The 20,698-nt window shown below is 44.0% G+C and overlaps 5 protein-coding genes across 5 annotated transcripts; 2 read left to right on the top strand and 3 right to left on the bottom strand.

Annotated features, from left to right (window-relative positions):
- Positions 1–2,197: 2,197 nt before the first annotated feature.
- Positions 2,198–3,700, top strand: F5147DRAFT_685339 (farnesyl-pyrophosphate synthetase). Its single transcript, XM_041436671.1, has 4 exons — positions 2,198–2,435; positions 2,554–2,691; positions 2,742–2,963; positions 3,012–3,700. Exons 1-4 carry the CDS (start codon positions 2,316–2,318, stop codon positions 3,657–3,659), a joined length of 1,128 nt encoding a protein of 375 aa, XP_041295072.1. The 5' UTR covers positions 2,198–2,315; the 3' UTR covers positions 3,660–3,700.
- Positions 3,701–4,081: 381 nt separating this feature from the next.
- Positions 4,082–7,348, top strand: F5147DRAFT_685326 (permease for cytosine/purines, uracil, thiamine, allantoin-domain-containing protein). Its single transcript, XM_041436670.1, has 19 exons — positions 4,082–4,444; positions 4,503–4,550; positions 4,600–4,635; positions 4,748–4,782; positions 4,839–4,840; positions 4,898–4,922; positions 5,053–5,092; positions 5,145–5,237; positions 5,295–5,387; positions 5,440–5,478; positions 5,543–5,595; positions 5,648–5,678; positions 5,730–5,849; positions 5,907–5,972; positions 6,036–6,119; positions 6,238–6,362; positions 6,412–6,514; positions 6,561–6,703; positions 6,764–7,348. Exons 1-19 carry the CDS (start codon positions 4,122–4,124, stop codon positions 6,910–6,912), a joined length of 1,608 nt encoding a protein of 535 aa, XP_041295071.1. The 5' UTR covers positions 4,082–4,121; the 3' UTR covers positions 6,913–7,348.
- A 408-nt stretch (positions 7,349–7,756) lies between these two features.
- On the bottom strand, positions 7,757–8,962 carry F5147DRAFT_759735 (uncharacterized protein; the record flags this gene model as incomplete). Its single annotated transcript, XM_041440461.1, has 4 exons — positions 8,882–8,962; positions 8,371–8,611; positions 7,936–7,948; positions 7,757–7,838 (listed from the first exon to the last, which is right to left on the bottom strand). Exons 1-4 carry the CDS (start codon positions 8,921–8,923, stop codon positions 7,757–7,759), a joined length of 378 nt encoding a protein of 125 aa, XP_041295070.1. The 5' UTR covers positions 8,924–8,962.
- A 2,577-nt stretch (positions 8,963–11,539) lies between these two features.
- Positions 11,540–12,124, bottom strand: F5147DRAFT_544829 (uncharacterized protein; the record flags this gene model as incomplete). The annotated part of the gene is made up of 1 exon (XM_041430306.1): positions 11,540–12,124. A coding segment is annotated over one exon (585 nt), but the record flags the coding sequence as incomplete, so codon positions are not given.
- Positions 12,125–19,847: 7,723 nt separating this feature from the next.
- F5147DRAFT_572846 (uncharacterized protein) lies at positions 19,848–20,093 on the bottom strand (the record flags this gene model as incomplete). The annotated part of the gene is made up of 1 exon (XM_041431114.1): positions 19,848–20,093. A coding segment is annotated over one exon (246 nt), but the record flags the coding sequence as incomplete, so codon positions are not given.
- Positions 20,094–20,698: the final 605 nt, after the last annotated feature.

Below are 20,698 nucleotides of genomic sequence, written 5' to 3'. Positions count from 1 at the left end.
ACACAAAAGCAAGAAGATGAGATGAAAAGAAGATGCGGAGGTCTGAAATGGGAGTGGGAACGATGACCAGAATGAGTGAGCGTGCAGGGTGGGTGCAGTAATGACGGGCGTAGTGGGCGGTGACGGAACTGCGCGTAAGTGGGAGCGACTGAGGCATGGTCCTTCGAGCATAGAACCGCAGAAGAGTACTTGATCGAGGCGCGAAGCGAACAAATCGATTGGGCGAAGGGATGAAGCGGCACACGAGCAAGACGAAGACAGGGAACAAACAAGCAGGTAAAAACTTGCTCACCTTGCAGCCCAAGCAACTAACCACCCCATCACGAACGACAGTCTCAGGCTCACACCTGCTGCATATGCATATGCCCACGGCAAACGCACGCTGTACCATGCATCAGGCGCACTCCTGCGGCCACCGCACACGTCAACCACTCAGCCAAAAAAGAACGCACCAACCATAGCGAAATAGTGGTCAACCACAATAAAGAGGAGATAAGGCATCTTTATTTGCCAGCCGGAATCTAAGGGAATGTCAGCGGGCAATATCCACTTTGAAGGCGTACCACATAGCCAGGCTCCTTGAGAGTGAATGATAGAGGCTCGATGACGCTGCGAAAAGCTAATAATTTCGCGGGCGGGTAGTCAATAGAAATGCACCGAAAAGTCCAGCGACGGAGTCGGACTGACATATATCCAATGGCAACCTTGTCGTAATGATGTAAAGGGGGGAAAATGATCATATGGTGAAAAAGGGAAACGGTAACTACTAAGAATGTGGTGGAATAGGGAAGAGAGCGAGATGACGGGAAGGTAGAGAAGACGGAATACTTATACACTCGCACCCAAGAGGCTGACGCGGATGTCGATGCTTACAACGCGCATCCAAATGACGCAATGACACCTACCAGCCAGCCGCATTCCGATCCAATCCAGCGGTGAGCAACATATTTGGTACTCCCGCGCATAAATCGTACCCCAAATTCGAGCGCAACTTGGTCATGGGGGCTCGGGAGGCAGTGACTCTAACTGGCTGCATCTATTGAAAATGTTCAGTCCGTGCTATGGAGCCTTGGAGGTACAGCTCCAGGTCATTCGAATCCATGCCGAGATTGCTTGACATGTTATATCTTAGTTCTGAGCCTGCGGCCCCGCACAACTCACAAAGGACTTTAGCTAGGATGGCCAAGGTTTTTTGTCTTGATCGAGGCTCGAAGGATTGATGATCTAAATCAAAGATTTAACAGGTGGCTGGTATATATTGAGGCCTTGAGGCATGATCAAGTGAAATGCGTTCGATAGTAGCATAATTTTATCCTATGTTCAATTGCTCGGTGACGCGGACGTTTGAGAGGTACACAATTACTTTGTACGATCTCGGAGAGGCAAATTTTAAACTCCGCACTTTGCCTCTCCGAAATCGACCTTAACATATAGTAAAGACTGGTTACGAGTCTAACTTGTATCACGACTGTTCACCATGAGTACGTGTTATTGAATATTTCAAAGGAATATCTCCTGCTTATCGGTAAATATTTAGTGGTATCTAGTGTCTAGCTCGGCGAGAGTGTAAAACCAACACTGAGGCTAGGCTAGCGCTGAGCGCTGAGACCCCAGGCCTCGAAGTGTAACTACAAGATACCTGCAATAAGCTTTATCGTAAGGTCACAAGACGCCGATCAAGAATTCGAACCTTGTGACACACATGTCAAGAAGGCAATGCATATGCATAGTGCGCAAGAAGTCAGCACATACGTACATACGGCAATAGCCTTCTGTACTAGGCGCTCACTTAATTTCTTGATTCCTGTCAGTACAGTCTCACTATTTCATCTTTGCACTCTTCTGGTCACCTAGGATGCGATCGAGCAGCGACAACCAATATCTGGACAGCCTTCATTCGAATACGACCTTGGCGATGGTGGCCAGTCAATACTTGAAGTTTAGTAGGCTCTCGTCTTTCGAATTAAAGGTGCCACACATCCACTTTTGGTTAGGGCTACAGTTTTCCAGTCTTATTATCTTAGCTGAGACTCGTGATTCAAGTGTTTATTTATATTAGCTGATACGTTTGACCGTCAGTTCGGCCGACACACTAAAAAGGATGCACATCTCCTGATTGCTGGGTGAATTGTCATTCGCCATCTAGTGCGGGGCAGTGCTACAGCATAGAACGTGGTTTTGAAGTGGTCTCATCACAAGCAGGTACTAATAGTGGAGATGGGCCGTGTCCTTCGCTCCAAGCGTTCGTCCGTTCCTACTTTATTTCACCGTGTAGCATCAGCGTCACATATTCTATTGCTACCTATTCGTACACAATGTCGCATGCAGACGCGCGGAACAAGTTTCTCGCAGTCTTTGAGGGCATCCGGGAAGAACTTATTGCGCATATGAAGTCCGAGAAGATGCCTGAAGATGCCATTGCGTGGTTCAATGAGGTGACTAGTTATATGCTTTCCACTGAATATTGATATTCACGTCTTCGTCGGGACTGTGCCACATAACGGATCTTCAACTTACTGGTTGCACCGTGACATTCGACTCCTATCTTATTAGAACTTAATCTACAATGTCCCTGGAGGTAAACTCAATCGTGGCATATCCGTCGTTGACAGCGTCACAATTCTCCTAAACCGCCTTCCAACCGACGACGAATACTTCAAAGCCGCCCTCCTCGGATGGTGTATCGAACTTGTACGTTCTCCGTTCTTCATTTCGAAATATTCTTAGTCACTCCCTGATAGCTTCAAGCATTCTTCCTCGTCTCCGATGACATCATGGACCGTTCCATTTCACGCCGTGGCCAGCCGTGCTGGTACCTCGTCTCTGATGTCAAGGGGCTTGGAAAGGTACACAATATTGCTGTCAACGACTCATGCATGCTCGAGGGCGCTATTTACCACATCCTCAAGAACCACTTCAGACGTGAGAGCTATTATGTTGATTTATTGGAGTTGTTCCAGGAGGTGCATACTACACCCTTTCATTGCATCTCACTTACGCTCGTCGCCCAGGTAACTTACAAGACCGAGATGGGTCAGCTCGTCGACCAAATCACTGCTCCCGAAGACAACATTAACATAGACAAATATACCCTCCTAAAACATACCTTCGTTGTGCGGTACAAAACAGCCTACTACTCTTTCTACCTCAGTGTTGCGCTTGCCATGCGCATGTGTGGTGTCCCGGATGCGTACGAGCTCAACGGAAAGACCGTCGAGCCATACAAAGAAGCCGACCGCATTCTCATTCCAATGGGCGAATTCTTTCAGGTTCAAGACGACTACCTGGACTACCACGGCACTGAGGCGCAGATTGGGAAGATTGGTACGGACATCATTGACGGCAAGTGCTCCTGGTGCGTATGCACGGCACTCACGCACGGCACCGACACGCAAAAAAAGTTCCTCTTCGAGAACTACGGCAAGAAGGGTCCCGAACAGACTATGAGGGAGCAAGCTGTGAAAGACATGTACAATGACGAGGAGGGGTTGAACATTCCCAAGCGCTATGAAGAGTCTTCGAAGAATGCAGTGGAGGAGATTAATGCGATGATCGAGCTGCTACCAGAGCCTGGTGCGCAGGACGAGTTGAGGGGTGATAGGTTGAGGCGGGACGTGTTCCGGGTTTTCCTAAGCAAGATTACTGATCGTACGGCGTAGTAGACGAGTCTCAGATGTGTAAGAAGAGACCTTTAATTGGCAATTGCGAGATAAACAATAATTAATAAACGATAAATGATCTTTTATTGGCTGACTACGTTACTAGTCAGGTTCAGCGGGTGTTCTGTTGAATTATGTAATGTTAGTTTCACCGTCTGTCCAACGACATCACTTCGACACTTTGACTAGTTCAAGTTTCTTGCGCACTGATCTTCGACTCTGCGGCTGAAAGCTGTTAAACGATCATATGGCCTAACCTGATTATGATATCGATTCATCATCAGTCCTAAGTATAGAGCCAATATCAAAATTCGGACAAGCCTCCTTCCAACCGCATAGAGTCACTATAACGTTACACCCGCGTATTCTTCCGCAGCAATGGAGCTCATGATCAAATATCAGAAAATACTCCATCACCAATCACGTTGAGACGTTGATACTGAGTATTACTGACCACTTGCGATGTCCAACTCAAAGGAAGCAGATCCGCATCCGTCTCGATGGCGCAGGTTCCTGCAGTACATTGAGGTACCCATTGATCCTGGAGTGCCCAATACACCATGGCTCAACCGCGACCTCATTCCCATGCCCAAAGAGCGCCGCACCTATAAGATATGGTCCTACTTCATTTTCTGGTGCATCGGTGGTCTCTCCATTTCATCGTATACTGCCGGCAGCACATTACTCGCGTATGGCCTAGATGCGACACAGGCCATCGTCACTCTCGTCATCTGCGGTCTTATCGTTGGAGTGCTTTGTGTCACCTGCGGGTGGATGGGAGAGAGGTGGGGATGCTGTGGTCACGGGATGGGTTCCATTGAAATGCTGACAGCTTAAGTAAAGACACCACATAGGTTTTACTGTGGCGTGCAGGTTCTGCTGGGGCATGCGGCGAGTATGCAACAATTGACCGCGGCACATATGTTGATTCCTCTAGCAGAGGCGCCTATTTTCCTGTTATCGTTCGTGCTTTTGTGTGAGTGATGCACTAAACGTATGGAAGTACACTGCTTGATTTCACAATTCAAGGGGCATCTTGTAAGTTCTGAGTTTCTTTTTCAAGTGCTGAAAGCTGTATGCGCATTTAGCTGGGATGGCCTCCAGGCCTACTGGGGTGGACAAGGTAACTTGTTTTTTTACTTCTGTTCTCTGTTATGTTGCTGATAAACTTTCGTGCAGCTGTTGCGGTACGTCTCCAAGTCCTCGTGCATCTTACTTCATTCCACGCATCTGAATAGGTTACAATCGGCGCCATCATTCCTGGTGCGCAACCTTTCTTTTAGATTTTTAATGCTTATTTTATCTTGTTTTAGGATTTGCCCACATGTGAGCACACCCAACTTGTTAATTCTTCCAGCTACTTACACACAATGACTTAGGAAACAGACGTTAGCAGGAGGAATCTTGCTGACGAAGGACTTCATAGGCACAATGTTCGATACATCCTCTTTCCACGAATCCATTCAATTTGACTGTCGTATGCAGCATCTACTACATATTTTTCATGACAATCATGCGCATCCCTCCTGAGGGACTCCAGAAACCCTTCATCGTCTCGTGTGTCATGTTTAGCGCCACGTAAGCACCGTCACCATTCTAACTTCACGCATGCGCTGCACTTAATCTATAATCCAGCCTGATCGGACTTCTTGTTTGGGCGGTCTCGAACACACATTCTGGCGGTCCCTTGTTTCAGGAGAAAGCGAGTCCCGTTCGTGGAACAGGATGGTGAGATCAAGACCTGAGATAAAATCAGATATCTTGTTAAATAATACGATAGGGCCATGTTATTCGGTATGACTGCGATTATTGGCGCGTGGTGCGAGACTGTCCTTTTGTTGCTTGCACGCCCACCTGATATATGTTATGGCTATGGTGAATAGGAGTGGTGGAACCATCGGTCAGAGCGACTGGACGCGCTATGCTAACCGGCCATGTCTGCCCAACGTCATCACATTCTTGTTTGTCACACTAACACGTCCATTCAGATGCGCCTACGCTATCTCAGTTAATCGCTGTGTAGGTCTACAACCCATATTCACTATAGTTTAACTGACTCATTACTCCCAGTCCATTTTTCATCATTGTGTGTGCCACGATTGGTATCATCGTCACGTCATGCGCCCAAGAAATTGTAGGGAGTTTGATTTGGGAGCCTTTCCTGCTTCTCGCAGCTCTGCAGAATTACTAGTAAGTTAGGGGGAGGGGGAGTTCGTCCGCTGGGCATAGCTTAACTCCTTTTTTCAGTAATGACTCCCCGAGAGGTAAGGACAATCTCACGGTAAGTGTGGGTGCTCACTTCTCCATCGGACAGTTCGCGCTGCGATGTATGTAACACGTTAATCTACTCTAGCTTCTTCTCTGACTGCGCTTCAGTTTCTTTGCTGGACTCAGCTGTGTATGCGCCCAGCTCGGCATGAGCATTGTTCTCAACTCTGTGAGCGTCGGAATGGATCTCTCGTACGTCCTTACTCTCGTATCCCAACATCTACCTAATACACGAGCAGGGGTGTTGTACCGTCCGTATTTTATGTTTATTGTACCCCAAATGCACAAATCAACGAATGTTCTTCCGCAGACGCTATATCAACATCAGGAGGGGTGCTTACCTGCTCGCCTTCCTGGGTCTAGCTTCAAACCCTTGGCAATACCTGTCTAGTGCTTCAATTTTCTTGACCGTACTATCTAGCTTCGGAATATTCTGTACGTGTTAAAGAAGTGTGATTAATCACGATAAACTGATCCTCCCCAGTCGCCTCCTTTTCTGGGATTCTTCTCGCAGACTACTTCGTGGTAAGGGGATGCATGATCAAGCTCGAGGACTGCTACATCGGAGACAAACGCTCTATTTACTGGTACGCAAACATTATAAGGCATATTCTTCCCCTCACTTCTGTCAAGGTACCACAATGGCGTCAATTGGCGTGCCCCGCTCGCCTGGGTGCTTGGGGTTTTCCCAGCCATGCCTGGGTTTATTATGACAACCCGCGACGCGACTGCGTGGAATGTATGGGTGCGCATTTTCCACATTGCGTTCTTCGTCGGTAGGTTTGCTGCTATTAAACGGTGTCTTAAATATTCATTAAAATTTGGCAACTCTGCAGGCCTTTTGATATCATTCGTCGCGTTCTCGGTGATTTGTTGGGTCTCACCCCCGGGAAATGTGGGTATTGGAGTGCTGTATCACGAGGACAATAGTTTCGAAGTGGAGGGTGAACTGGAGACCGAGGAGAAGGAAAAGGGACCAGTGTAGGATTGGCATAGATGGTGGTTTGTTCTGCAAGACCTCCTATCTGTAAGGATTCCCCATTCTCTATGCGCCGACCATGCTTCAAAAATGAAGACGCTCGAACCACGCGGTCGACGTCATCCACGTGATTCATTGATACGAAGAGCGCAACTCTTCGCATCCGAATTACGTGGATAGATTCCTTTCATTTCTCCTTTTCTCTCTTTCGTTATCTTACCTTGTGTTCAGACTTCACGATTCCCGTTTCTTCACCGATATCTTTGAACTCGCCATATGCTCCTTATTTTCGTTCCAGCCCAGTCAAGTACTCGAAAACGTATATATACTGCTCATGTAGACTCATACCAGCAGCAGAATCACATGTTGGTTCCCTGCTCCAAGCAAATGTAGCGCTACAGAAAGTCTCAGCCTCTCGAGACGCTCTGTTCTTTTAACTCGCATCTTCCGCCTCACATCTGCATCAGGAAAACCCTCCGCTACAAATTTAGGCTAAGTATGTAAAACTTTCTCTAATTTATGATAATTTCAATAAAATAGACAACTTAGCGGTGTAGAGAGACTTTTTTACTGCCCCACAAGGAATTCTTTATGCATGATAAATTAGTGATAATTATGTTCAACATCAGGCAAACTTACAACCAAGAATGCTTGCAATTGACTATCAGTACGAACACTTATGCAGGAATTTGAGTTGTACAAGAACAAATTAGAGTTTGAACTTTGATTAAACGGGGTATACAAACATATTTATAGTAACAGATAAATGAGAAGGGAGCATATTTATAGCAATACCAATAAACAAATTGTAAAGGTAATCAATGCGAGATCATGACTAGGATGTCCAGAACTACTTGTCGTCATCCATGCCATCAAGGTTGAGGAAAGCCATAGCATCTTTGTGTGACACTATGGCAGCAGCACCATTGGAGCTAGGGATTAGCATGGGTACCGGTGTAGGGATTCATTTCTGGCTGGGCTTGTAGAGACTGTTTTTACCTTACCTTATGTTGGCACTTTGTAGCTTACATAATCAAGTTACCTTTTCACCAGTTACCAGTATGAGTCTGAGTACTCAGCAAGTTTCTATCATATTTCCTCTTCTCTGAGCCTTGAGCCTGGTCCAGAAACCCTTTAGGGTCGAATAGCAGCTAGGTTCTGCAAGACCCAACATTGTTCAGACTCACCATCTGAATTGTTGTACCTTCACTGGTGTGTGTGAGGAATGATAGCTAGATGAGAAGGGGAGAAAGGGGGAGAAAGGGTGAAGTGGGGTAAAACTAGGGATCTGCACAGGTACGGGTAACCTGCGCGGGTCACGGGTACGGGTACTATTGGGGTACGGGTATGGGTCGGGATTCTAAGACCCGCACTCTTACCTGTACCCCAGCTATACCCGTGCCTTCCATAAACGCAATACTTCCCACGTGCACGCTACAACCGGCACCACCACCAAGCACTCACCTGCTAACACGCCACCACCAGTATCCTCGCATTTGGCAGCACTCGCTGCACCCCCCATGCCAATTCTTCCGGCACCCGTTCTAACGCCACTAAGCACGTCAACGGATGCCCTCAGCCAGCAACCACCACCACCATTCACATGTTCCTCGACGCCGGCACCACCACCACCATCGCTAGCAGCTCCCTTCCCACAGCAACAACCACCTCCATCCAGGATGCCACCAGCAGCTCCCACCTCGTGCTACCAACTGCCAGCATCGAGCGTCTGCGCCCAGAGCACACCAGCGAATGCTGGCGTGGCTCGGACACATACGGAGGATATGAGGACGAGGAAAGAAGGGAAAGAGAAGGAAGTGAGAAGGAAAAGAGGAGGAACGAGAGGAGGAAGGAAGGATCTTGTCAGTAAGTCGCCGTCCTGACTCTGCCCCCATTTTCTGCAACGAGGACACGACGCCCGACACGTCACACTCTCATGCCACCACACCACCATCTCCCATTTCGACACACTCACCTTCGACTTTGATCGTACGCGACACACCACCTGCCACGACATCAGCGTCTATTTCGACGCATCCGTAATTCGTGCTGTGCCTCCACTCCTCCTTGTGCCATCCACATATGTTCGAGTCACGTCAGCATTCGCTGACGTGTGCTGGACATATGTGCTAAGCACTGGCGGATCTATGACTCGCGGGTACACCCTTGATGGGTTGTACCCCGGGTCCTTACTTTGCTACCCACTGTGCAACCCGTACCCTTGCTGCGGGTGTGGGTTTACCTCGGGGTGCGGGTGCGGGTTGACCTGCCGACACCCGGGGGTTCACCCGTGCAGATCCCTAGGTAAAACTCAAATAGACCTCTGGACGCGAGCACGAGTGAACCACTGAAGGTGCAATATGATATGCGACCGAGCGGCTGAAAGTTTGACGGAGTGTGAAGGTGTGGAGAAAAGCCAAAGGATATATGAGCACACCTTTAGCAGATATGTGAAGGGGGATGCGACACAATGATAGAGCGGGAGAAGAGCCTGATGGTATGCGCGATGAGCGAAGTTAGAACATTTAGTGCGTGTTACGACACACGGTCGTGTGCGACTAGGATGATCTAAACAGCGACAACCACGACAGTGGTACCAAGTGCTGAGAGTCGTCGGCCTTTACAGACAAGCAAAGGTTGCGTACTCGAACGTAGCTCGTGGTGGTTAACAAGGGGTTACGCTGAGATGATAGTGGTTTACAGACAGTGAGAGGCGTCACTGAAGGTACGAGTCGATGTCGAGCAGGTAGCTTTAGCGGGACAAGGAGTTCAAGGGTAAACCTAGTAAGATTAAAGTAAGGAACGTCTACTGTTAATCTTCGACCTTATATAAGGCTACTCTTCGTATCTAAGCTCAGCCTAAAGCTGGGTTCTAATCTGCTTATCTACATGAGTCAGAGATAGCGTCCATGAGGCGGGCTTCTATCGTAGATAGGATCCATGAGGCATCCTTCTATCAGTACATGAGGCAGCACGAGGCTTGCCTTCTATCTTGATAACATAAATAGGTCTTCTAGACCTATGTCGTCATGTGTCGTCACGTGCGGTCCAGACCGCTTATCTAAGCCGGCAGTTGCCGCTTATCATCTGTCATCATCTATCATCATGATCGTCATGGAGCTGGTGAGACTCCGGTATCGTCTATAGCCGTGCGGTGGCAGAGGGCTGTCTGCTGGCGGGGGACTCGTGCCATGTTACTGTAACAGTGCGACTGTTAATACAGCGTGCGATGTAGTCGGCTGAAGGTTTTTTTAGCTTTGGAGTCAGAGTATTGCGTGCAAACAGATGATAATTTCGATAGCGGGAAAAAGAAGATACTTGAAAAATCATAAGTCTAAGGTATATATGATAGTGCGCATAGCGCTGTTTGGAACTGAGAAGATAGCAGTAATATGTATCAAGGGTCCATAACGCAAGTAACGAAACATAAGCAATATCACTTTCGGAAATATAATCAGTCTAACGTGAATGAGATAAAACATGCACCAATGGACAAGCGGAGGACATGGATAGAATGGAGGAAGGATGCGCGACGGAACCGACGAAAAGTGGATGTGAACCAAAGCGCACACATGAGCCGTGGCCATTGGCTGATGATAGGAAGGATGCACGCCATGGTAGTGATAGCACGTGCTGCGCTAGGACCTAAGGGACACTGCAAAAATAGCCTCTACAAGGCTACAAGGACTCCAAGTCCTACACCAGTAACCCACGCAGGTCCTGGTGGAGTAGGGGACCCCTAGGCAGAGGGTGTGAGTAGAGAGGTGTTTGGTGGTGTTTAGGTTGGGTTTAGCCGAGAGAGCATTGTTAGAGCAGCCAGGAGCAGTAGTCAGGTTCAGGTCTTCATTGTCAGTTGATAGCAAGGCATGAAGGTTGCATATTTCAAATGGTGCTGTGTTACTCCCGAGTTCCTCTGTAAAAATGTCATATTTTGGGCATTCCATTACCTTCACTCCAGTAGCAAGTAATTGCTCAGGATAGTCACCCACAAAGCATGCAAACAGAGGATGACAATGATGTTCCACGCCATCACCACTACTCATTACCAGCCCATCAGTACCAGCAGTCTTAAGCGGAGCCAGTATGTGACTCATATAGGCATGATAAAGGTTTGAAATAGTACAGTGTCTTGAAGCTTTATTTGCAATGTGCTCAAGGCAGGTAGTGGGCAAGTATGCCAAGAAGATATGGGTGCGACGGGATGGCTTTTGCGAGAATTGTTGAGATTGAATCTGATACAGAGTTGGGAGTTGTTAGAACATCTGCAGAGGTTTCCATCTGTATATTTCATGAAATTTTGTGCTCCTTTTGGCAAAGTCTCCTCAGTGCATGCTGAGAAACAATGGCTGGTGCGTCCACAGATGATGCACATGGGATCAGTGGATTTAGCGGACTTGGAGTCACAAAAGGAAGAAGGTTCTCCTTCATTCTTCTTGAATGGATGCTTGGAGGATGAGTCCTTATCATAAGGCTCAAAGCGAGAAGAAGAGCTGGTGTTAATGGAATGGTCAACAAAAGATGAGCAAAGCTGCTGTGAATGACAAAAGAGCTCATCTTGCAATGTAGCATATTTCTTCTTATGTAGACGATGGCTCCATTCAGCCTTGTCGTGTTGGTGTGGGTGTAAAGCATAATTTTGTCTGGTCTTGATATTGAATTCCAGTATGGCACAAAAATTCTTATGAATGGCTTTGTCCTTGGCAAGAGTAGTAAAGTGCATTGTCCATTGTTTGATGGATGGTGTGTCTCCAACATCAGTGATCCATGAGAGATAACACTGGAAGGCCTCCTGCCAAGTAAGAGGGTCAAGATTGTGTTCACTCTTAAACTGTGATAAATCTAAGAGGTGATGAGAGACTCTGTTGACATGGACTTTGGTACATTTGAGAGAGTGTCCTTCACGATGGAGGTGCTCTGTATTCCTGTTAGAGAACAGATTCAGCGGACAATATTCACCAGTGTTGGTGAGATCCTGGATGAAATGATGAATGCCAAAATTATAAGTAGAATCAAGCCCACTAGAAGTAGCGATCTCCTTAGAGCTGTCAAAGAGAGTTCTAGAAATGGAAGTGGTATTTGGTCTACTTGTGACATTTTTAGAGCTGCTAGCTATGCCCTCAAGAACTGAAGCTCCTTGAGCTTGAGAATTAGGAGAGAGGTTGATGAATGCAGAGATCCACTGCTGCAAATGATTTTCAGTAGAAGGAGAAGGGGGAAGAGGGATTAGAAGTTCGTCTGGTGCGACATTAGGATTACCACTGTCCCTGAGTAATTGTAAAGCAGTGTTGCTTGTTACTCAGTGTGTATACTTGGCCAGAACTTAATCATAAGCCATTTGCATGACTAAAGAAATGGAAGTGGCCGAAGAATTAGTAGTACTGGTTCCTAAAGGAATTGAAGAAGATGCGGCCACAGAGCTGCCTGATGCGACTGAAGGAGTGACAGCAGAGGTCATGATTGATGCATCAGAAAAAGTGAGCTAAAATGTAAGACATCACACAAATGGGGAGGACAAAGAAGAAGAGAGAGAACTCAAGGCGCAAATCTTCGAAGCTGAGGACTATTTGAGAGTGCACGCACAGACCAGACCCATTCTCATATAGAAGTACGAGAATGCAAATCTCTACATGGATTCTTATAAAGGCCCTTTTCACATGTGTCAATGTTTGCAGGCTCATGATCCACTCAGAACGTACACTTGGCTAAGACCAGTTAGATGCACTCCCAATAAATACATTCAGAAGCAAATCCTCAAGGCACATTTATCTGTATTTTGTCAGTTCTTTTAATAGCATGATCACCATTGATTTTTTTATCCTGCTCAAACCTGCCAATTGCAACATTTATTGAATGTATGCAAGCAGATTGCCCAAATTCTTGTGGGGCAAGGCCATCATACATGTGACATGGCTGAAAAATAGAACTGCCACTTGGGCACTGAACAGCATGATGCCCTATGAAGTGCTGTGGAGAAGTAATATTGACTGGCGAGCAAGAAAGCTAGAGCACTAATAAATCCTACTGAGTGCGAGTGATGTGTGTCGAACACTATAAAGCACTTCCTTCAAGTATAGTGCAAAGGGAGCAGATGCAAAATGGAAAAGAACTAAGGCAATCCTGCAATGAAAATATGTCAATGAGAGCGAGACTGAAACCATGGGTCTGATGAGTGCATGATGGGGAATAAATGAATATGAGAGGAAACTAGGTAAAGTGCAGTTCCACAAAGTAGTGGCTAGGTATAGATGAGGTTTGAGGCCAAGGTATAACTAGGTATGGAGTGCTAAATCAAAACCTGAGAGCGGTTTGAATCCATACAAAGCTATAATATTGGTTCATCTGAGAAAGTACTAGTTAGCAACACAGTATGAAGCAATGATGTTGATTCAACACTTACCAGTCAACCACCAGCCCAAGACCCCAATCCACCACCACCTACTGAGTACATAGGCCTACAATTTGAAGGTGCACCAGCACTGTGCCAATCTGGGAGAATGAAAGTCAAATCAGCCAACATAAAGAGTTTGAGAGACAGGACTAGTACTACTAATAGACATAGTGGAGACTTACCTTGGGGAATACAACCTGCAAGGGAGTATAGCAACCTAGCCATTGAGCCCAGAATGGCTGATGAGTGGGGAGAGATGGACTACGATGGTGAAGAGGTTTTTGCAATAGTGGCCAGAGTTGCTGAAGTAGAGACAATGGACCCTACAATGCTGCAAAGAGCCTGCAAGAGAACTGATTGGTCAAAATGAAATGAAGCCACCAATAAAGAACTTACCATGCTGAGAGATGCTAACATGTAATTAATAGTTGAGAAACCAGAGGGAGCAAACATCATAGGGTGCAAATGGGTGTGTCGCATTAAGAGAAATACAGATGGGGAGATTGATAAATATAAAGCCAGACTAGTTGCAAAAGACTATTCTCAGGTGTACAACATTGACTATTATGATACATATGCACTGGTCACAAAATGCATGCATGTTCCTTCCTTATGACTTGACCACCAATGTGGATTTCATAGAAAACAAATGTTGCAATTGGCAGGTTTGAGCAGGATACAAAAAATCAATGATGATCATGCTATTAAAAGAACTGACAAAATACAGATAAATGTGCTTTAAGGATTTGCTTCTGAATGTATTTATTGGGAGTGCATCTAACTGATCTTAGCCAAGCAGTTAATGCAACAGAATTGAAATCTGTCTGTGTGGGTTCAAAATCTGCTGAAGATCAATTTGCCAAGTGATCACCAGAGTCAATCTGTTTCTCTTGGACTGCACAGGTTTGAAACGTGCTGGTGGTACAATTCATTTTCTATGAAAACACACCTTGAAATTTGCTCATAGTTGGTTTGCTTGCAAGCTGATCACAGTTGTGTTCAGCCAAGCAGCTGTGATCACAGGATCAAAATCTGTTTCCATTGGAATACAATGAATTTGAAACTTGTGGGATGTCACATTTTTTCTGTAAGAACATGTCTTGAATGTTTGCTCATAAACAGTATCTCAGACATTGATTTTCATTGATCTTAGTCAAGTTGTCACTAGACTCAAAATCTGTTTCTCTTGAACTATGTAGGTTTGAAACCTGCCAATAACAACATTTTTGTTCTATGATATAAGCCTTGTATAACCAGTCTTAGCCAAGTAGTTGTTGCAACAGAATTAAAGTCTATTTCTCTTGAACTGTGCATGCTTGAAATATGCTGAGTGATCCATGTTTTTGACCTGCTCAGTCTAGGAAAATCAGATTTTGACTTTGATAACTCCTGAACTAGCAACAATGAAGATCAAAGTATGAAAAAACATTCAATTAAGCATATTGCAACATGAAAAAGAAATGCATCATTTGACTGATTGCAAACCTGTAGGCTTTGATTGAAACATATTTTGAATCTACTGTGGCAATGATATGGAAAAGAGTATTTATGATGAGTTTTGGAGAAAACTATCCATGAGAAAATATCAGAGTGTAATTGCATAGAATAAAAATATAATCATTGGTAGGTTTCAAATCTGCAAAGTCCAAGAGACTGTTAAGACCATGCACAAAGGGTAGGACTGATTCTGAGGGGCTTGGCTTTAGCTTGTGCGCTGCGCCCCTTACCCGAGTACGTGCCCTTAATCTTAGATGACATCCGGAGGAAGTCCAAGGAAGTCTGTAGGATTTCCGAAGGAGCATGGGAAAGTCTGGAAGGACTGTCCAGATCCGGATGAGTGCGAGAAAATTCCAGAGGGGTGCAGGAATGTTCTGGAGGAACTTCCAGAAATTACTATGAGGTTTTGTTCTGGTACAGATATGTATAATGGCCACTCAGGATGAATCCTGAGTAGAATGGAGACAGATGAAAGGCTGCAGGAACAAAGTCTGAAGCAGAATAGTTCTGGAGGAGTGTAGGATCAGAGGAGCAGAGCTCCGGCCTAGGGAATTCCTCCCTAGGCCTGAGATGGATATCAACTAAGTTGGAGGACTAGAACTAGTATGAGGACTTAGTGTGAGATCTAGTGCGAGGACTAATATATGTAATATTTAGACTAAGGAAATACAGGAGTTTCTACAAGAGTTTATATACTGGAGGAAAGTCTGTGCAGATCAGTAAGCAGAGGGGTAAGGATATGTACAAGCATGTGTAAATGTAGTAGTAAGTGAAATGGAACATAAGGAAATGAACTCAGAGATGAAACTCATACAGGGATCAATAAGCAAACCAAAAACAGAGATAACCAAAGACCAGTGACAGGTGATTACCATAAGGGGATGGGCACTGATTTAAGGTTTGGCTTCGGATATGAAACATAGGTCGGATCCAGAGATCCTGACAAGTGGATATCAGATTGGGTGTCCATGTTTCGGATCCGGATGTGTGGATATGCAAAGGTACAGGGATCTGGACAGATAAAGGACATGGATAGGGGGTCCGGACGTCCAGATGAGGCATGAGAACATTGTCAGATGTAGGGTTTGGAATATGGGATATGACAGAGACACAGATTTTCACTCTGGTGACAACTTGACTAAGACCAATGAAGATTGATGTCTGAGATACTGTCTATGAGAAAATGTTCAAGACATGTTTTCATAAAAAAAATGTGACATTCAACAGGTTTCAAACCTGTTGCATTCCAATAGAAACAGATTTTGATTCTGTCATGACAACCATTTGGCCAAACACAACTTTGATCAGCTTGCAAGCAAACCAACCATCAGCATATTTCAAGGTGTGATTTCATATAAACAAATGTCACAACTGGTAGGTTTCAAACCTACATGGTCCAAGAGAAACAGATTTTGACTCTGGTGATCACTTGACAATAACATCTTTAGTAGGTTTTGAACCCATGCAGACATATTAAGATTCTGTTGTATTAACTGCTCAGCTAAGACCAGTTAGATGCAACCTCAATGAACCCATTCACAAGTGAATCCTTAAGACATATTTATTTGCATTCTGTCAGTTCTTTGAATAATATGGTTGCTGCGATTGATTTTTTTTAAATTCTACTCTTATTGCAAAAGACATCAGACTTCTTCTGGGCCTCTACTTCAAGACCTATTTATCTGACAATTGCTCCAAAAATGTGGTGATGGCAGACTACCATGGTGGGCTAATGATGTAATGTGAGAACTGACAAAATGCAGATAAATGTACCTTGAGGATTTACTTCCGAATGGGCTCATTGGGAGTGCATCCAACTGGTCTTACAGCTAAGCAGTTAATACAACAGAATCTAAATCTGTTTGTGTGGGTTCAAAACCTGCTAAAAATAAAATCTGCAAGTGAACATCAGAGTCAAAATCTGTTTCTCTTGGACTGCGCAGGTTTGCAACCTGCCAATGATAATATTTTTATTTTATGAAATCAGACATTGACATTTCCTCATGAATGACATATGTGTTTTTTCCTGGGTGAACACACCTTGACATTGACTCATGTGTACTTTCATGTTGTAGCTTGCGCTCCCAAACATCTGCTGTATATGGTGTTTGTGAATGTACTTTTCTGTGTCCAAGAACATCTCTGGGCTCCATGTGACATGGCTCTGCATCCTGAGCACAAATGCCTCAAATCATGCTTTGGGGTTTCTATAGCTTTCATCCTGCTGCCATGTGGTATAAATGTATGTTCCATATTTGATTCACAAGGCTTTGTTGATGCATGTCGATGAGCGTCTTGATGATCAATTGCATCAAGATCAGATCTTATGGCTGTATTACAATCTCCATTAAACATTCTTTTAGAATAGGATTGCAAAAACTGAGACCAGAGTCGAGTACTAAAGATGAGAAAGGTTTGAACACAAGGTGGGTGGAAGCAAGAAGCATGCATCACCTCACCTAATTTGCTCATAGACTAAACTCTAGGTTAGCCTCGTGCCTTAGCTATCAGCTGGCAAAAAAAAAGATTCTGCTGTAGAGACTCATATCTTTGTAGGCTCATAGTATACATATTTACAACTCGCTTTCAGGCTCAGTTAATACACCATTATCCTCCTAACAGATTTTGACTCTGTTTCAATGTCTACTTGGCTAAGACTAGTGAGATGGAGCTCTCAGGAAAGTACACATGAGTCAATGTCAAGGCATGATTTTATAGAATAAAAATGTTATCATTGGCAGGTTTGAAACCCAAAAAGTCCAAGAGAAACAGATTTTGACTCTGATGACAACTTGACAATGAAGATGAGTGTCTGAGATACCATCTATGAGCAAGTATTTAAGGAATGTTCTAATAGAAAAAATGCAACATTCAACAGATTTCAAACCTGTTTCATTCCAATAGAAACAGATTTTGATTCTGTTATGACAACCACTTGGCTAAACACAACTTTGATAAGCTTTTAAGCAAACTGACCATGAGCATGTGTCAAGGTGCATCTTCATAGAAAATGAATCTTATCATTGGCAGGTTTTAAACCCACACAGTCCAGGACAAACAGACTTTGACTCTGACAATCACTTGGCAATTTGATCTTTAGTAGGTTTTGAACCCACACAGACAGATTTGGATTCTGTTTTATCAACTGCTTGGCTAAGACCAGTGAGATTCACTTCCAATGAACTCATTCAGAAGTGAATTCTCAAGGCACATTTTATCTGCATTTTATCAGTTCTTTCAATAGCATGGTCACTGTTGATTCTTTTATTCTGCTTTTTTCCTCTACAAGATTACCAGAGGCAAATGCAAGTATCTTTGACGCAAAGTTCAATATATGACCAAAGTCTTGATGCAAACTTGGAATGATAAGTATAAGAGCAATTTAATTCTCTCCAAAGGTCTTGACTTGGTTGAAGAAGAGCAGATTACACATCAAACTTTCAAGTTTGATCCTAATGACCTAGGGAATAAGGAAGAATACACAATTTTCAAGGTAAAGATTCAAAAGAGCCATCTGGTCATTATTCACTTATGTATAAGGTTGAAGTGCACTGTATTTGAGACCTTTCATCATCATGTTCCACTCCTCTCGCTTTTTGAAAGTGCTGTATTGCAGTCTATATATAATTCATCTGTTCAGCTGAGGGAAAACATTGTGAGTGACAGGGAATGGTAGACTTGCCTTGCAGATTCACTTCTCAATGTTTTCTTTAAAGATGATTCTAACTAGTGTCAGTCAAACAGTTGCTACAATGGAATCCAAATCTGTTTCAAATCTATCTGTGTGGGTTCAAAATCTGCTGAAAATGAAATTGCCAGTGATTATCAGAGTCAAAATCTGTTGCTCTTGGAATGTGCAGGTTTGAAACCTGCCAAAGATAAAATTTGTTTTTTATAAAACTGCACCTTGACACATGCTCATGGTCGATTTGCTTATAAGCCCATCAGAGTTGTGTTTTAGGCAAGTCGTTGTCTCAACAGAATCAATATCTGTTTCTATTGGAGTGCAACAGGTTTGAAACCTGTTGAGTGTCGCATTTTTTTCATAAGAACATGCCTTGAATATCTGCTCATAGACAGTATCTCAGACATAGATCTTCATTAGCCTTAGTCAAGTTATCATCAGAGTCAAGATCTGTTTCTCTTGTACTTTGCAGGTTTCAAACCTGCCAATGGTAATATTTTTATTCTATGCAATTACACCCTGACATTTCCTGATGTAAGTACAAAAATATGAAAGCTCAGCATCCAGTAAATTCATGCACTTAGGTTTGAAACCCATTGAATGTTGGATTTTTCTATCAGAACATGCCTTGAATATTTGCTCACAAAAGTATGTAAGTCACTTCTGAATGAGTTCATTGGGAGTGTATATAACTGGTCTTAGCCAAGCAGTTGATACAACAGAATCTAAATCTGTCTATGTGGGTTCAAAACCTGCTAAAAATGAAATTGCCAAGTGATTATTAGAGTCAAAATCTGTTTCTCTTGGACTGTGCAGGTTTGAAACCTGCCAATGATAAATTTATTATTATTATGAAAACACACCTTGACATATGTTCATTGTCAGTTTGCTTGCAAGCTGATCAGAGTTGTGTCTAGCAAAGTGGTTGTCATAACAGAATCAAAATCTGTTTCTATTGAAGTGCAACAGGTTTGAAACCTGTTGAATGTTGCATTTTTTCTATATGAAATGATCTTAGCCATGAATTTCACTACAATGAATTCAAAATCTGTTCTAATGAGTTTTTGAGACAACCATCCATGAGCAAATGTTTGAGGTATATTACTTGTACTCATACATTGTTCAGCTTTAAGTGTGTGGTTTGATTCCTTCAGAATCAACTTTTATTGTGAGCTTTACTCTTTTGTGGTCTGGATTAGTGTTCCCTTTCAGATCCTTTGGTCTGTATACTTGTTAAACTTCACATGCTCAGAAGGTCTGTCTTTGTCAATCACAAATCCCTTTGAGCATTAGCTGACTTTGCATGATTCATTATTCTCACTCAGACCCCTACCTTCCTGCACCAGTATGGCAAATTCAGACCTGCATAAACTACACATTAATATTATCCCAGCTTTCATCCAACTCCCGCTCTTCTCCTTCGAGGTCAGGCTTACATGTCATGGCAGTAACATCCTTGTCTTTCACCAGACTGAGGGAACTCCAACTTCCAAGGCAAAAAAGAGCTCGTGTCATTTGTGCCGAAAGTCTTGAATGCACATAAGAAAGAATGAGCCATCCATGAGAGAAAATACGCTCGACATCAACAGACGTTGCTGCAAAGCTGCATTGAAAACATTAAACTATTATGTCATATAACCAGTCATACAGCTCACATATGAGATGTTCAGCCATGGTAACCCACTCAGTCTCTCAGCCTGCATTCCAGAAGTATCGAAGTTTGTGTTGGGGATGAAGCACTGCCAGTGAAAAAAGCATGAAGTTAGCATCATCATAAGAAGGAAGAGTAGACGAGAGCGTACCCATAGCCACATGGTATGTTTCAGAGGCATCAGTGAGTGAATAGTATCTATTAAGTGTTCTAGCAGCTCTTGGTGTGCTTGGCCATGTTGCTGGTAGACTTTGCATTGCCTTTGTCAAGGTAGCACTGAATGTGCTGTTTACAACCCTTTCCCATGCACTTGAATACATGGGAGTGCTGCCTGCCAATATATTCAATGCTTGGTATTGGCTCAAAGAATGAATAAACTGGTGATGTCCACCTTTTTTTTTTCAGCTTGTCTGTGAAATTAAAACTGATTAACATAATGATATGTGAAGGATAAATAACTTGCCGAGCTCAGCTTCTATGGTGCAAGGAGGAGAGGATGATTCTTTTGACTTGGATGGGGAACTTAAAGATATGTGCTTTGATTTTTTGGCCAGTGAAGGCTCTTGACTAC

Source organism: Suillus discolor (genome assembly GCF_016758755.1).
Source record: "Suillus discolor strain FC423 chromosome Unknown F5147scaffold_16, whole genome shotgun sequence".
NCBI lineage: Eukaryota > Fungi > Basidiomycota > Agaricomycetes > Boletales > Suillaceae > Suillus > Suillus discolor.
Note: the sequence above shows the minus strand (reverse complement) of the source record. Positions and strands in the feature narration are given on the sequence as shown.